Consider the following 18,160-nt stretch of genomic DNA (forward strand, 5'->3'; position numbering starts at 1 on the left):
GGGGGGGGGGAGGCTCCGTACACCCTCCCATTCCACCCCAGTGGACAACCCAAGCAAAAGGCTGTCATTTTTTTTAACCTTTTTTTAGTGGCCTTTTCCTTCCCGCCGATCCTCCTCCCAAACCCCACCCAGGTTCTCTCCCTCTTTTTATAATCAATTAATAAAGAATAAATGATTTTTAAACGATAGTGACTTTATTTCCTTTGAAAGCAAGCTGGGGGAAGGGGGAGGGAGGGTGGGTTCCTTACAGAGAATGAGTAAATAAAGGGGGCGGGTTTTCATGAAGGAGAACCAAACAGAAATTTCACACTGTAGCCTGGCCAGTCATGAAACTGGTTTTCAAAGCTTCTCTGATGCACAGCGCTTCCTGGTGTGCTCTTCTAATCGCCCTGGTGTCTGGCTGCGCGTAATCAGCAGCCAGGCGATTTGCCTCAACCTCCCACCCTGCCATAAAGGTCTCCCCCTTACTTTCACAGAGATTGTGGAGCACACAGCAAGCAGAAATAACAATGGGGATATTGGTTTGGCTGAGGTCTGAGCGAGTCAGTAACGATCGCCAGCGACCTTTTAAATGGCCAAATGCACATTCTACCACCATTCTGCACTTGCTCAGCCTGTACTTCCTCAAATCATGGTTTAAAGTCTTCAAGTTAAAGAGAATTCACCATTTACACTAGTTTAAACCTGCAAGTGACCTGTGCCCCATGCTGCAGAGGAAGGCAAAAAAAACCCTTCAGTCTCTGCCAATCTGACCTGGGGGAAAATTCCTTCCCAACCCCATATATGGTGATCAGTTAGACCCTGAGCATGTGGGCAAGACCCAACAGGCAGATACTACAGAGAATTATTTCCCAGGTAATTCAAGAGCCCTCTCCATCTAGTGTCTCATCTCTGGGCATTGGGGATGTTTGCTACTGGCAGCCGCTGATGGACCACATGCCATTGTAGGCAGTCCCATCATACCATCCCTTCCATAAACTTATCAAGCTCAGTCTTGAAGCCAGTTAGGTTGAACAGCTCCTGACTCCTGTCCAGGCTGCCTGTGTATGGCTTCATGATCCATGGCATTAAGGGGTAGGCTGGGTCCCCAAGAATAACTATTGGCATTTCAACATCCCCAACGGTTATTTTCTGGTCCGGGAAGTAAGTCCCTTGCTGCAGCCGTTTAAACAGAGTAGTGTTCCCGAAGACGTGAGCATCACGAACCCTTCCCGGCCAGCCCACGTTGATGTTGGTGAAACGTCCCTTGTGATCCACAAATGCTTGCAGCACCATTGAAAAGTACCCCTTACGGTTTATGTACTGGGTACCCTGGTGCTCCGGTGCCAAGATAGGGATATGGGTTCCATCTATCGTCCCACCACCGTTAGGGAATCCCATTGCAGCAAAGCCATCCACTATGACCTGCACATTTCCCAGAGTCACTACCTTTCGTAGCAGCAGCTCAGTGATTGCTTTGGCTACTTGCATCACAGCAGCCCCCACAGTAGATTTGCCCACTCCAAATTGATTCCCAACTGACCGGTAGCTGTCTGGCATTGCAAGCTTCCACAGGGCTATCGCCACTCACTTCTCAACTGTGAGGGCTGCTCTCATCTTGGTATTCTGGCGTTTCAGGGCAGGGGACAGCAAGTCACAAAGTTCCATGAAACTTACGCATGCGAAAGTTTCGCAGCCACTGGGAATCGTCCCACACCTGCAACACTATGCGGTCCCACCAGTCTGTGCTTGTTTCCCGGGCCCAGAATCGGCGTTCCATGGATAGAACTTGCCCCATTAACAACATGATCTCCAAAGCACCGGGGCCCGCGGTTTGAGAGAATTCTGTGTCCATGTCCATGTCCTCATCACGCTTGTCGCTGCGCTGCCGTCACCGCCGCCTCCTCGCCTCGTTTTTCTGGTCCTGGCTCAGCATAAACTGCACGAGAACGCGTGAGGTGTTTACAATGTTCATGACTGCTGTCTTGAGCTGAGCGGGCTCCATGCTTGCCGTGGTATGGAGTCTGCAGTGTTCACCCAGGAAAAAAGGCATGAAATGGTTGTCTGCTGTTGCTTTCATGGAGGGAGGGGTGAGGCTGTACCCAGAACCACCTGCGACAATGTTTTTTGCCCCATCAGGCACTGGGATCTCAACCCAGAATTCCAATGGGCGGGGGAGACTGCGGGAACTATGGGATAGCTACCCACAGTGCAACGCTCCGGAAATCGACGCTAGCCCCGGTACATGGACGCACACCGCCGAATTAATGTGCTTAGTGTGGCCGCATACATTCGACTTTATACAATCTGTTTCCAAAATTCGAATTATATAAATTCGGATTAATCCCGTAGTGTAGACATACCCTTAGTGTCAAGTTTAAGGCCATGTCTACACTAGAGAGCTTACAGCAGCACAACTGTATGATGCCGCTGCACCACTGTAAAAGATCTCCTGTTTAGTCACTCTATGCCAATGAGGGAGCTCTTCTGTCAACATAATTAAACCAACCACAATGAGCAGTGGTAGCTATGTCAGTGGGAGAGCGTCTCCTGACGACATAGTGCTGTCCACACCAGTGCTTCTGTTGGTGAAACTTATGTTGCTTGGGTGGGGGAGGGGGCAACATAACACCCCAGAGCAACGTAAGTTATACTGACACAAGTGCTAGTGTAGACATAGCCTAAGCTTCTCAGCCTCACCTCTGAGCCTTTTCACTACTCTCTCCCTCCTGACTTATTTCTACTCTACTCTGCCAATGATACCAACCTTAATCACCCATTTGACTACTTCTCTGCTTTGTCTTCACTACCAAAGAAAGGTGTATTTTTACAGCAGGATGATTAATGTACGTTAGCTGTCTCTCAGTAACATCCTAGTGGAGATAAGACAGTGTAGATTTACCATGAGGTGAAGTCAACCACAGGTGGGGAGATAGCTAGGTGATGTCCACACTATCTCACAGTAAAAATTACAGGTGCCTTGTCTCCACTAGGATTTTACAGCAAGATAGCTAACAAGTATTAGTTATCCTGCTGTTAAAAACCCACCTTTTTTGCACTCACAATAGCCTCTGAAGTGTCTCCCTGCATTCTTCCACACTGACACATGAAATAGCCTCTCCAAACTTGTATGGAAAAGCACTATCTTCTCCTCCATCAATTCCCTCCTAGCATGTCTACTGGGATGTCTACAAGCAAACTGCCAACTGATCATGACTAGAGAGCAAGTGAGGATTACTGATATTTACTTAGGCTTGTCTATATCAGAGATTTGTAGTGGTACAAACGTTCCTTATTACAGCAAAAGTGCCTTGAGTCCAAACACAAACTATCTTACATCAATGTATCTCTCCACTTAAACAGAATTAGTTAAATTGCTTTGCAATTGTAGCAACTATTTCTGTGGAGTTAAATTAGTTTAGTGGCAATGTGGACCCTGTTACAATGGCTGAGCATACCCCACTGGACAAACTCAGAGGATGGTACCTCTTCAGAGGCAGACTGAAGTCAATGGGAGGCGTGATAGTGGAATTTGGCCATTATTTCATACACAGCATCCTTTACAGACAATGTAACCAGTAAATATTTTACACAGCATCAGGTATAAGCTAAAGAGTAGCGAGAGTTATAAAGGAGTATGTAAAGATAAGGCAGTGACTCACTGACAGGAAGAGAGACAGGAGTCAAAAAGAAGAAAGTAACCCTACCTTGTAAGCCCCTACTCTCCCATCCCCATCCCCAGGTCCTCTTACAATCCAAGAAAAGCTGGATGTTCTTGCTAAAATGATCAGCAGAGTAACTGCTAATAATGGTGACAATTAAAACAGTTATTAGGCTTAAGAGTTAACATCACATTTTGATCAATAGGAGCAGTTCACACCCTTCTTAGAGATACCGTTTTAGACACTCAAGCTCTGTCTATGCTATAAACATGACCTCATTAGGAGAGCTAGTTACAACAACTATGCTCTAACTCAGTAACAACACAGTTATAAGTTATAGTGTAGATGGGACCTAACCATGTCCTTGTAACCAGTCATAAGCTTTTAAATGAAAGCTCAAAAGATGCAGAAACGAATGGGGCCATCAGGGAAGTATCTGTGTGGGACACTACCACCTACTAATTATCTTCAGGAGACACATTTCCAATAGATGAGCCAGCAGGAGCCTGAGGACAGTTGTAAGCAGTAGAGAGATGAGGCCAAGACTGGATGAGTGAGCAAACAGGGAAGGGACTGTCAAAGAGGTTACCAGATTGGAGAGAGCCTGTACAGAACTTTGAAAATCAGGAGGGACAGTCCCAAGATTTCTCCCTTTTTCATAGCACTGAACAAGATGAACAAACATCTGAAAAACAGATTAACTTGGCCAGAGAATCTAAAGCCAACACAGATCTATTCCTAGTTAAACAAAATTCCAGAGCAGTAAATGCAGTGTTAATATACTTCTGGGTAATCTGCCAGCAAATGTAATTTATTTTAACAAGAGTGCTCTGTTTCTAAATGGAATTGTTACTTTGTTTTTGAATTATTGTATTGGTTTGGCATTCAGCTATAGACAGTATTGTATTAATCAGATTGGCCTAACTGTAGGCCTTTATCCTAATACTGTGGCTTTTGTGGTATTTCTCAGACCCAAAAGGATTGCCTACAAAATCCCAGCACCTATCACAGTGCCATGGCTGTTGGCACCAAAACCATATATTAGAATAAAAAGGGAACAGAAACTCCAGTTAGGTTACAAAGACAGATGTTGAATCCTGCCACTTCTTGAAGTCACTTAAAATTAGGGATAAATTATATATCTTTGCTTTCCTAGTTGATTGAAAACACTAATTTTTTTTCATATGGTAGAAAGAAACCAAATAGATAGGGAAGTTAATCAGTTAAGAGGATAACCTCAGCCTTTTTATTGTCCTTTGTAGTCAGATATGTTCCTTATTCTCTATAAATCACCTTTGGCTCTAAAATGGACCTCACATACAGTATTTGAAGGGTAATGTGAACTATTCCTCCCCCACTTATGTTATCTGAAACTCACAACTTGCAGATCCATCAAAGAGTGAGGAGCAGCAAAAACCTCATCTTGTAAGCATGGTGTGACTCCTGCAAGGTAATTTAGTACAAATGTAGGGCAATTAAATTATTGCAGGTTCTAACCTGTGCTCGCACAAGTTGTTAAATAAGGTGGCTAGGGCTCAAACAGGTGAGAGGGGTTTTTTTCTCTAGAAAACATCAAAGAATATCTGAAATCATCACAACCCAGATACTTACAACTGAAGGCCCCAATATAAAACACCAACAAAAGTGGACACCGGCTTTTAGCAAGAGCTGATCCTGAAAGACAACTGATCACTAGAAATTGTGACTGGGAAAACTAAATTCCACTCTATGTGCCTGACATTTGAAATAATTCCTAAGTGCTTGGCGTGTTTAATTATGAGCCCTCAGATTCTCATGAACTTCCCCAAATCCTGCAAAATTAAAACCCTTTTTGAATTGTTTAATCTGTCTCCTCAGCAGTTGAAGAGTCTAGTTATTTTGTTTATATGATTAAAATGGATTAAATAGTATGAACAGTTAACTACATCACATTTATGTGACCCCATAAAAAGTCAAGTAGAAAAGAATTAGTCTTTGGTTTGATTAATGCACTACTGCAGGTTCAAATTATCCTCTGACTCAGAGATTAGACTGCCATTTTGTTGTCTCCATCTTTCTCCAGCCACACAAATGAGTTCAACAGATGTGAGGATAGCATTGTGTAGTCTCAAAATGGCTTTGGGAACTAGAGTGTGAAATGTCTGTAGATTTGAACATCATTTTTTCCTTAGATGATAATCCAGATCCCTGTTAGAGGCAACAGCTCCTTCTAATTTACTACCCACACACTTTTACAAGTTTATCCTGGAAGCCCCATGTCATGGTCCCCATCCTTTCACATGCGGAGAACTGCAGCAACTCTCTTCAAAGCCCCACAATGGCCCCTTAATCAGAGAGAGGAATCATAATTGATGTGAGGGGCTGTATTCTCCTATGCCAAGGTCCAGTTATAGCACTTCAGCCCCACCCAACCTCTACTAGTCTGGAAGGCATGAAAATAGGAACCCAAACCTCCAAGTGGCAGAGCAGTACTATATTATTATTATTATTATTATTTATTATAATCATATTAGCCACTATAGGGACCCACTCTGCTAGGCATACCCATAGTAAGCAATGGTCCCTGAGTTAAAGAGTTTACAGTCTAAATAAACCAGACAAGAGTGCAGGAAGTATTACTATCTCTGCTTACGGACCTTGCTTAGGGCTTGTCTACACTGGGAACTTATTCTGAAATAAGGTGAGAATTGAAAGTGTTATAGCTATTCTGGAATAACTCCCTATATGGACCCTTTATTCCAGAATAAGAGTGTTCTAGTCAATTTTCCCATGGAGTCAGACGCCCATTACTGTAGTATCTGAGGCCCAGATCCACAAAAGAACTTAGATGCTGTTACATTCAGCATTGCCACATGTAGAATATCACAGGAACAGCTCTACAATTCACAAAGTCTGAGTAAGGCACTTAGGTGCCTACACAATGAATGGGGAGAGATAGGTGCTTTAGAATGAGATCTACAGAGGTGCATATCTCTGCTTGTGATTCACAAATTGGAGGAAAATAGGCATTCGGATAAGTTGCGTGTAGGGCCTCAGCTAATAGGCATTCTTAGAGGCTGTCTACTGGATTGGGCCCCTCAGGTGTGTTCACACAGAACAGCTGGGGAAAGAGAAAAAGGACCTCCCTTATAAGTTATAACCTTTAGCCTCACAGTTAGCATACTCACCCAACATGTAGAAGGCCACTGGTTCAAGTCCTCCCTGCCTGATGGGAAGGGATTTGAACAGGGATCTGACACCTCTCAAGTATGTGCCCTAACCACTAGGCTATACAGCCATTCTAACTTTTTTTACTGGCCTAATTAATACTTATTTAATTAAAGTGGAACAACTTCAACAGAAGAGATTGAGGGAGCTGCTGTACATCAGCACATTCCATAGGCTAGTGGCAAAAGCACGTGTGAGCAGTCGTAGATCACTGTTCAAATACCTTCTCCTCAGGGGCGTGCGCTGGAATTTAAATTTGACCGCTTTTGGAGGGGTGCGTTATACCATATCAACACATGCATATACATCATATGCAAGGAAATAACAGTACACACACCATTTCAATGAAAATACATGCACCGTGGAGCCATCTGAATAAATGTATTCACAAGTACTTGGCTGTGGCAGTGTCACAGAGCTCCTCTGGCCCCAGGGCTGCAGTGGGGAGAGAGCGAGCTTCTCCAGCCCCAGGGCCGTGCAATGGGGAGAAGGAGAGAGCTCCTCCTCCTTCTCCCCACACCTGTTTGTGTGAGCTTGCCTGCAGGGCCTGATCCAGTAGGTGGCCTCTGAGCACTCCTAGCAGATGTGGGCCCGCACATGACTTTAGGCCGCCGAATGCTTATCTTCCCGTGCTGCGTGAATTGCTTTGGGGCTCAGGAAGGAGATAGTCTCTCAGGTGCTGAGAGTGAGGCAGCAGCATGCATGCAAAGAGGCAAAAACTTGGGTGCTGAGTGAGTTTAGATGCCTACAGTGTTAGGCAACAGCCAAGTGGGAGTTTTGTGCATTGCAATGGTGCCTAAAAACAGGTCTTAGGTGCCTAAAATTGGGATTTAGGCACCCAATTACCTTTGTGGAGCCCACCCTGAGTGTCTCACTATCTTTAATGTACTTATCCACACTACATCCCTGATTTTATAGATGGGTAGCAGAGGCTCAGCGTGACTTGCACTATTTGATGTTTTTCTTAAAGCCTGAGGGTACTTAAGAATCTTTCCTTTCTTGCCCTCTTGGTTGCAGAAAAAAGCTAGGTTAATGTGAATCCTAGAGGTTCCAACACTACAGGACAAATTAACGCCTTCCCCTGACAAAAAAAAATATTTTAAAAAATCTCATGAGTTTCAAGCCAATCTCATGATTCTCAGGAGAGCTGACTCATTATTTTTGAACATCTGTGATTGGCAATGCTGCACATCCCAGGCTAACACCATAACAACTGGTCCACCTTCTCTCTACCTAGCTCCTGAATCCCACTCCCACGCCTTAACCTCAAAACCACCTTCAAATTCTCCCATGCTGCCAGTTCCCACAATACTTAGAGTTTTCCTTAAAGCCTTCTCTCCTGGTGTCAGGGGATTATGGGAGAAACTTCACTTTAACCAAAGGCATTTTCTACTCCTCCTGGGTGTAGAGAAAAGCTTTAAACTATGATCTGGGTGTGTCCTAAAGGTGCAGAACCTAGAAGGCAAATAAAAGAATCCAAACTTCATTATTTTTTAAATTGCATGATTTTGAAGCTAACCTCATGATTTTAGAGACCAGACTTGGGCTTATTGCCTGCACTGAGTTGGTGATACAGGGCCCCTTGTCCTGCCCGCTGCTCCTGGGCAGGCACCCAGTGCAGAGCTGCGCTCAACCAGCTGCCTTGTCCTCGCCCACCCTGACTGCTCCTTTGTGTCACATCACATTCCCCGGCCATTCTTGGACACACCCTGACTCAGGGCCTTTCATGGGTGTCATGTCACAGGCCAGGCCCCACCGCCGTGTGCCTGGGGCATGGGCGTACGATAAGGATGGGTGTGTGTTTGACTGACAAGGTCTTTCATTCCTTACATATATACCTTGCCCCGCACAGGGTTGCGGCTCCCTTAAGAGCAGAAGGGGGCGCCATTTTAGGTACCTCCCCCATCATGTGACAAAGGCAGCCGCCATCTTAGGCTCCTGGCTTGTCCCTTCCCGTGTCACGTGAGGCAGGCGGCCAGCTGGCGGCGGCGGCGGAGCGGAGAGGGGCAGCAGCGGATGGGCGGAGGAGCCGGAGCCGGAGCTATGGGGCAGTGCGGGATCACCTCCTCCAAAACCGTCCTGGTCTTCCTCAACCTCATCTTCTGGGTGAGCCGTGGGGGCTGCGGGCCCGGGCTGACGCTCTCTCCCTCTGCGAGGGGCTCGGTGCCTGCAGCGGGGCTGGGAGGCCGAGGGGTTCTTGACTCGCTCCTGTCAGTCCCAGACCCCCCTCCTCGGATCTTCGGGGGGGCTCAGCTCCGGGCCGGGTAGAGCCTTCGGGTGGGCAGGAGACGGGTCTAGCGCTGGGGCAGAGGCCTCGTGTAGCTGGCCGGGGGGGCTGCCGCCCTGAGGTGGGGTGTCTAGTCGGACGCGGGCTTGGGAGCCCCAGCGCCGTACCCGCATCGGGGCTATGCCTTGTTGAGGCCGCGGGGAGCTTCCTGGAGGATGATTAATGCTGGTGATTGACCGGGCTGTGTCACTACTCACATCTCCTTCAAGCAGATAAACCCCCAGATCTTCCCACAGAGGGGAGAGGCTGAAAACACTCCCATCTTCTGCTTTTTAAATACCTTGTGTCAGTTACCAGATACCTTTCCAATCTTGGGCCACAAAGATTCAGTAAATGCAAGTTAATGTGATAGGCTGCAGGGCGATAGGCACCTTAGAAGTACTCTAAGAGGTTTCCAAATAACCATACTCCACTTGAGCCTGGTTATGAAGTTCTAGTTTTTTAGATCTCTGTGCTGAATTCATTCACCTTTCTCAGTGCTGTTTGTGGTCATCTAATTTCTAGCCATCTGGCTAGGAATTATATCCCAAATGTATGGTTGGGGGCAGGTGGGCGCACACATTTCTTGAGAAGCCTTTTAATGTGATAAACAAAATAGTAATGGGCCCTTGCATTATAGTCTCAGTATAACTAATCATAGACTTTTTTTAATTTCTTGCAATAACTGCAGTCCTTTACCCTTCCCCTGAACGTTAACTCTGCCGTAGCTAAAAACCATGCAGACAGAAAGACAAAAGCTTTTCTGGGTTAGTAGAACAGTAGATCTTTGTAAGCTATGTTTTTAAATGTGGGCAGATGGGCTATATTGTTAACATAAAACCCAGTGTCATTTGGGCTATATCAGTACAACATAGCTTAAGTAAAGGAAACGCGATTTACAAATGATATGGTGGTGTGTTTAAAGTGCACCCTTTCCAAATTGATGGATTGGAACTGGGATTACAGTAATGCAAGATTGTTGTCCCAGCTGTTCAAAAATCTCAGGCTTTGGAAGGGGAAGGGATAGTGGGTAATAGAATATTAGAACAGAAATAACGTTGATATAAATAGTTTCACTCTTCAAAATGGGGTTGGTACTAAATCTAATATCTCCATGTTCCATGGTGTGTGTTTTGGTCTTAAATTTTTAAGAAGAAATTTCTCACTAAATATATATTTTAGTGACCCATGGTGGTACTGCAAAATCTGTATATATGTGCTGCCTCCTGTCCCACCATATCTGACGGGATTTGCTTTCTCTGAGATGAATCATACACTTGAGATTTGTTTGATTTTTAAATTAGTGATGCATGTGCCATTTAGCCACAATAGCCTCTATAATATCACTATTCATTTGGAGCACAGTGCATTGTTGGGTGTGGCTTTTAAAGGTAGGTTTGTGTTCTGTATTATGCTAAATATACTGTAGCTTGAACTAAATATTCATCCTGTGAAATTGGTTATATGTGGTTGTAACTAGCCATGCAATTGTTTTGTAACTGGTGTATTTTTAGAGAGTTTAAAATAGATTGTTCTTGGTTAATTATATCAATTGGATTAGCTATAAATGACCACAAACTCAAATTTGTTAGTCTCTAAGGTGCCACAAGTACTCCTGTTCTTTTAAACTCAGTTCTGTTCAATCATATGACTGCTTATCGTAGATTTAGTGATAATGTCTTCCTATGTTATGAACTTGAGTGAGAATTTTTTGCATTTACTGCCTCCAAGTATATAATTGTATGGTGACTCATTTGTGTAGTGACTGTTCAAGTTAAACAGTGGTTGGACAGCTGATTACTGTCATGGGAATGGTTCTGTGTAGGGTTATGAGGTTACTGATTTACAATAATGCTATTACCTTGGTTTATTGAGAGAAACTTGAGCATGAATCATTTAAAACATAGTGAAATAGTTTCTAGTACCATATGAAAATGTCTAATGTTTTTTTTTTATTGGTTTGTGCTCCCAAAAGTTGGAAATATTGTTTTTGGCTGGGAGGGCATTCAGGGCAGTTCTGCTAATATGATCAATTGATGCTGAGCTGCCTGGAGAAGAGAGTAGGTATGACAGAATTCTGAATTCAGCTGGCTTGTATTGTGATTTTGTTTTCACAATTTGTGGCATCAAAATGGGAAACTGTAGAATACCTTCCTTTGCAAACATCAATTCTGGGATTAAAAATCTGGATCTTCAATTTTAAATGCTAGAAGAGAAGGAAAAAATTCAGCTTTTGTTCCATCATCTACATATTACTTGTTGCTTCCTGCTCTGGTCTCAACATATGGCATTAATATTTGGGGTCAGCTTTGTTGGTTAAGTAATATGTTCCATATTATCTCAGCCATCTTTGATTTTTCATCTTTGTGTAGTTCCAGTTCTGTTAATTAGATCCTCCAGACTTCCACTAAGACTTTGGCAGTAGATTACAGCCTGTAATCTGTCAAATAGCTCTAAAATCTCCTGTGATTGCTTTTATAAATTCAGTCCATCTGAGTCTCTTATGTAAAATATTGTTTGATCAGTTTTCCCCGTGGTCCATTCTCAATACAAATACAACAAACTGCTGTTGGGTGTCAGTGTAGAACTCTCAGGAGGATTGTCTCTACCAACTTTCACCAGTGAGACTGGGTCATAAATTCTCCTTTCTATCCATCAATCAACAGATGCATGGTAGTTGAGGAAGAATTTGAACTTCCATTATGTGTAAACTCTGGAGTATTATTGCTTTCTAAGTACAGTTTAAATAGTGTGCTTGAATGCCCCTGACGTTTGATTGCAGATGTTTAGAATGATTGCATCTGAGAAGCTCTCACTTCTTACTTTTGTTGTCTGAAGACCTCTTTGTACTTGTCTCTACAATCTTGTGTCACATCTTCAACTTGGACTTACATCAACTTGGTTCTGTGGCTTTGGTTTTTTAGTTGTTGGGCCATTTCTCATGTTCAAACAACTATCTGGTGTTTAATGCCAATGCTCATTCTTTCATTCCCCCCCCCCCCCCCTTTAAAACTTCCTCTTTCTTCATCTGTAGCATCTGGTATTGGACCTATGAGTTTTAATCTATCTAGGGCAGCATATCCAGGGCAAAGTTCATTTAATGTTTTTTCCTTGATTGTTTTATGCTGCATTGAAGATAATGCTTTCTTAAAAGAAACTTGCAACTTTTTTTCCAAATTCAAGTCTCGGTCTTTCAGTGTTAGTGGCTGATCAGTAGTTGATCTCTGCTCTTTGGCTTAATTCACAAAGTCTCTATTGCCCCCAATCTTGAAGAGCTGTTGTAAGGCCTGGAACAGGGACTTAAAGTATCATGTTTAGATGTTTAAGACAGATAACATTGAGAATATCTTATTTTCAGTATCCCCAAACTGTCCATGTTTTGTTCTTCCATTTAATTAGATAGTTTCGTTTAATCTTGAAGAAACAGATCATGTACTACTTGAGATGAGCATGAATCTTTTGTATCTTGCTATAACTCTTGACAAGGTTTACTTTAGTAGTATTTTTCACTGCTTCAGTTTATTCCATTTCTTGTTTCTACCACTTATGTCAGTTATGCTAGCATTTCTAAGAACAGATCAGCATTTCTGTTACTTATAGTAGAATAAGAGAGTCACCTACTGAACACTAACAGTGAAGACTGAAAAATAGGATGGGCTATTCATTTTCATGATGCCCTATGTTATCAAATCCCCTGCATCTTTCACGTTTTCCTAGAATCTAACATCAAGCCTGCTAACAGGTAACCGCTCCAGCCACTTACAGTTCTTCATCCAGTAACTTAATTTCACCCACAAGGCTGCCTTTGTCTCCACTCACCAATGGCTATACCCGTTCCTCCTCCCCATTAAGCTTCTAGACTCTTCTGTTACAATGCGTACTAGCAAACAGTAAGAAAGTAAGAACTTTAGTGTGCTTTTATTAACATTTCATAGAATACCTATCAACAAAAATGGTTCAGTCTCTCCTGGAAGCCTGCAATCCCCCCTCGCCCGTTATTAGGGTTCTTCATTCATTTTATTTTGGTGATACCTCTAAACCTATATTCCCTTATTTTTTCATAGAAGGTTGCCACTGAGGCAAGTTTTAGCAATTGGGGATAGGTGAGCTGGTATGCACTGACACGTGTATTTGTACTGCTGTCATACAGCCAGCTTGATGTATCGTTATCACTGGCCTTCATGCTCCTTTCCAGGCCTCTAGCTCAGAACTTCCATGATATGCCTGAGCTTCATGGCATGGAGAACAAGAATTCAGAAGTGGCTCTTGAATTGGTATACTGTAGACAAATGCATTAAGTCAGGGGTTCTCAAACTGGGGGTCATGAGCTGTCAGCCGCTACCGCAATCCCTGCTTTGCCTACAGCATTTATAATGGTGTTAAATATATAAAATAGTGTTTTTAATTTATAAGGGGAAGAGGTCACACTCAGAGGCTTGCTATGTGAAAGGGGTCACCAGTAAAAAAAAAGTTTGAGAACCACTGCATTAAGTTAAAGCTAGGGTATTGAAACAAACCAGCATGATGACTTCATCTTAATATGAAATGGTATATTTTAGCTGCCAATTATAAATTATCTAAAATATAAATGTTATATGAGGCATTCTTAAAAAATTAAAGGGAACATTAACAGGAAATATCAGTTACAACTTGATCCCCTCAGAAGGGTCAGCCCCCGATAAGTAGATATTGAACTGCTCTACCCATTATTAATGTTTCCTTGCCAGAGATTAATCTTGGCACAAACATGAATAATGAAGGAAGAAAGCCTTACGTTATAAAGCTATATCTCACTGATATAGCACAAGATTGTCTTGTGCAACCAAAGGACTGCACGTTCTTTTTAAAAAGCTAGATTAGCAATATCTAAATCTTAGACATGGCAGATATTTATGAAGACACGCTGTGAAGGAATTTAGCTTTTGCTAATACAGATAAACGAACATCTGAAGTTAGACGAGCATCCACCAAACTTTAAGAGACAATAGGAAATCACTAGTAAATATTTCTGGAGAATTTTAAACATGACTACAGTGGAATAAAGAGATGCTAAAATCTCATTAAAATTTAAGATACCATTTAGTGAATGGTACACTCATAAGCATGACTTAATGAATGGGATAGATTCTGGAACTAAGGACACAATAGGGGAACATGCCAAGTTGTAGTTTTAAGGACTGTTGCTATACTGCCTCACAGGACTTGCATCAATGTTAGCGAGACAGGATGTCTTTTACTAAAAAGGCGAAACAAAGTCAGGTATATGATCCAAGACACCCATTGCATGGATGCTTTTCTTTACTCAGTAGGCTGAAGTCCAGAAACTGCTTTGCCTCTACCCCAAAATACCACTGGGGAAGGCTACACAGTAATAAAATTGCAGGAAATGCTGCTGACTTTGGAGAATCTGGTTCCTTCAGAACAACTCCCTCCAGGCATTGACCTCAAACCAAAACATTGGTGTACTCTAAATAGAGCGAGAGTTGGTATGGCAAAGATTGGTGACAATATGACCACATGGAAGCTGAGAAATGACCCCAAATGTGAATGTGGAGAATTCAGGCAAATATTTGAACACTGCCTGATGCAGTGCCCTCTGTCAATGTCCTGTATGTACTCCTGAGGAACCGATAGCTTTTTTTTTTTTTTCCCCCCCCATCTATCCAAGTAATCCTTGAACTCCTCATCATATGCCATCTGAGTAGGTCAGGAAATGGATAAGATACTTAAGGCTACCTATAAATGGGAATATTTCAGGATAGAAGGATATGTTCAGAGGAAAATATTTTGAGAATAGCCATTTTTATCTATTAAACAGTATTTGCTGTTTATAATAGTAATATATTTCTAATCGGGGGCGGGAGGGGAAGAGAACAAGTTTCCTGGGGGTAAAAATTTGGAGAAGAGATTATGTATGTTATTGACTCCTGATATACTCGGAGTTTAGGCAGATAAGTGGCTTATGTAAATCAATGACAAATAGGGTCAGGGCAAAAAAACAAGGAAGGGGCATGTATCTTCTAATGTGCAAGCATTTAGGACATTGAAACATGCTACCTAATTCTTGTTTGTTTGGAGGTCTCCAGAATACCATGTGAATCCAGTTTTCAATGAGGAAAGGAGACAAATCTTAAGGAAAATGGGAACTTCATGCTGCTCGATCAGCTCCTAGTAGCACTTCATTCCTTTTTCCTTTCTCTTCAGCTGTCGTGTACCTTCACACGTCTGTAGAAGTAGAACAATCTCTCCATCTATTCTTTCACTGTGACAACTCTGCCGCAGTAGTGGCAAAAGTAGTTTTTAAAAATTATTAGTATTACATGATCTTGGGCCATGTTGACACTTGCAAGCTTACAGTGGCACAGCTCTACTGATACAGCTGTGCTGCTGTAAGATCGCTTGTGTAGCTGCTCTATGCTGATGGGAGAGCTCTCTCCCATTGACAAGATATCAGATAAATGAGTGGCGGTAGCTATGTTTGTGGGAGAACGTCCCCCCACCGATGCAATGCTGTGCATACGAGTGCTTATGCCAGCAAAACTTTTTATGTTGCTCGGGGCGAGGGTTCATACCCCTGAGTGACATAAATTTTGCTGAGATACGGGGTAGTGTAGACATGGCCTTAGTTTCAAATGAATGGTGCTGTTAAAAAGCTTTATTGAGAAAGTAGCCATTTAGCTTAATTATGCATGAATACAGGGTGGATAAATATAAAAAAACATTTTTTTTTAATTTGAATCAGATTTTTTTTTTTGATAAAATGCTTTTTGAGGAAAAAAACCTATCTAAAGATAGTTTTAATTAAGAGACGTTATCTCAAAGATATGTCATCATGGAATAAGGATTATAAATTCTAATTCTATAGTATGAGACAATATATTCATGTAATGTTTAAGAAAAGTTTTTTGTAAACAAGTTCCAATAGTTGATGGATTAGGGACCCAATCTTATGGGGTTCCAGGGGCTTCTGTATAGATTATTTAGGTTAATCTTTCTATCTGCCCAATGAGACTCAGTGCTCAGTCTAGAAGATACCATCAGAGATGCTTAGTTTTGCAGTTCTCAAACTGTGGATTTGTGTCTCCAAAGATAACATGCTTGTTAATAGCAAAAATGTTTTTAAATAAATATACAGAGGTGAGAAATAGTTAAAACAATTTAAATGTCTGTCTGGTGGTGATCTCCTAATTCAGCATGGCAAGAAAATCCTCCAAATATTAATGATTAACCTGTTGAATTGGAGATAGTTCACCTCCCAGTGGCTACATAAATATCGGCTTCAATTACCTTTGGTAAATGAAATGACCAAACAATTCATTTTCTGATACAACTGAAAAACTAATCTGAAACGTTTTCAAAATAAATCACTTAATGTATAGGGTGTACCTTCTAAAAATGAAACCTACATCTATCTCGGAGTTGTGAAGAATATGTATTAAGCGTCTAACAACCAACAAGAATGCACTTTTATATAGAAATCCACGATTAAATTGAGTTTTCCTGACTAGTGATTTAAATCAAATCCACCCTGTGTGAATATCACTTTTAGGTGAAAAAAATCAGAGGCTTTGCAGAACAACTCTCATGAACACCCAGCTCAGAGGAGTTAAAATTATATCATGGTATTAAATCATATGAAATAGTTCTAATACCACAGAAGACGCTGGGACATGTAGAATACAGTGCAAGGTCTTGTACGCTTTCCTTAAAAGGAGAATATTAAGAAAAGGTCTGGCAAAAACTAATAAATTAAGGGATTTAATGAAAAGTGAGCTAAACAAGGGAAGGTTCAGCTGTGGTTAAACTTATAAACTAGCTGGCTTGAAGTCTCCTTCTGTGGTGGTAGCTAGAGAATTGTCTCCATATCTCTTCGGAAGTTAAAATGAGAATTAATTCTCAAGTGTCATTTAGTGAGCATAGATGAGCCACTAGGCTACCAGTGGGAATCATTCAACTGAAATCCTGCTCCTGGACCACTTGTCATCTCTTGGGGTACGTCCAGACTACCCGCCGATCCGGTGGGTAGCGATTGATCTATCGGGGATCGATATATCGCGTCTCGTCTAGATGCAATATAGCGATCCCCGAACGCGCTCCCGTCGACTCCGGAATTCCACCAGGGCGAGCGGCGGTAGCAGAGTCAACTGTAGCTGAAGTTGCGTATCTTACATGGACGCCTTTTCCCCCCCTCCCCTCCCCTCCCAGTGTAGACCAGGCCTTGGTGTGAAAGTGGCTTAATTTCTGCTGTGGAAGTGAAGATCAGCAGGGTACTTTTGGTGGGAGGAGGGAGTGTATTTTCTGGGAGTGTGTGTGTGTGTGTGTGTGTGTGTGTGTATAGTGTTTAAACTTTTTAAAAAACAGAATTTTTAAAGCTGCCCTCTTGAAACTGATATGGCATATTTGAATTATTTCATTTGTTTTATTTTGAGGCAGATTATCAGGCAACAAATGTAGGCCCCGATCCTGGGAAGACACACATGCTCAACTTCAAACCCACTAGTAGTCCCACTGAACTCCATGAAATAGTCATGTGCTTTAAGTTGTTGCAAGATTGGGGCCTTAAATGTTTCCAACTCCTGAGAGTTCCTACAATATTTGTTGTCATAGGGTTTTTTTTAATGGCGTTTATAGCCAGTAGCAGCAAAAACAAGTTGGAAAGCTAAATGTGGTATCACTGAATAGTGTATGAAGTTTGAAATATTTTATTCAGCAAAGGAACACTTTACTGCATGGAAGAATCTTCATTGTTCTTGTGCAGTGCAAGGAATCTGGAAACAATAGAGGATCAGGTCAAGTTACAAAGCGCGTGCACACACTTACTCTCTCTCCTCCTCCCCCCCCCCCATATGATCCAGTGCATACAGAAAGAATGGGTGTGATAGGACACTCTCTGTATATTTGAAACTTTCAGGCCAATGGTCCACTACCTCTTGGTATTATATACACAAAATCTCTTATTACAAGTGCAAACGAAGCTTAGCTTGGCCTTTTGCTTACGTGACAAAAGTAATGTAATCTTTGTTCTGAAGTGCTGTGTTTACAGCAG

General features: G+C 42.3%; 1 protein-coding gene across 1 annotated transcript in view; it reads left to right on the forward strand.

Moving 5' to 3' along the window:
• Positions 1-8,874: 8,874 nt before the first annotated feature.
• The window catches only part of TSPAN3 (tetraspanin 3), a 38,057-nt gene continuing 28,771 nt past the window's right edge, over positions 8,875-18,160 (forward strand). The window contains exon 1 of the mRNA XM_024205397.3: positions 8,875-8,954. Within this exon, the coding sequence (XP_024061165.3) occupies positions 8,892-8,954 (63 nt within the window). The 5' untranslated portion in view covers positions 8,875-8,891. The remainder of the gene's footprint in view (positions 8,955-18,160) is intronic.

The sequence above is a fragment of the Terrapene carolina genome, unplaced genomic scaffold (genome assembly GCF_002925995.2).
Source record: "Terrapene carolina triunguis isolate 2854851 unplaced genomic scaffold, T_m_triunguis-2.0 Scaffold67, whole genome shotgun sequence".
NCBI classification, from domain to species: domain Eukaryota; kingdom Metazoa; phylum Chordata; order Testudines; family Emydidae; genus Terrapene; species Terrapene triunguis.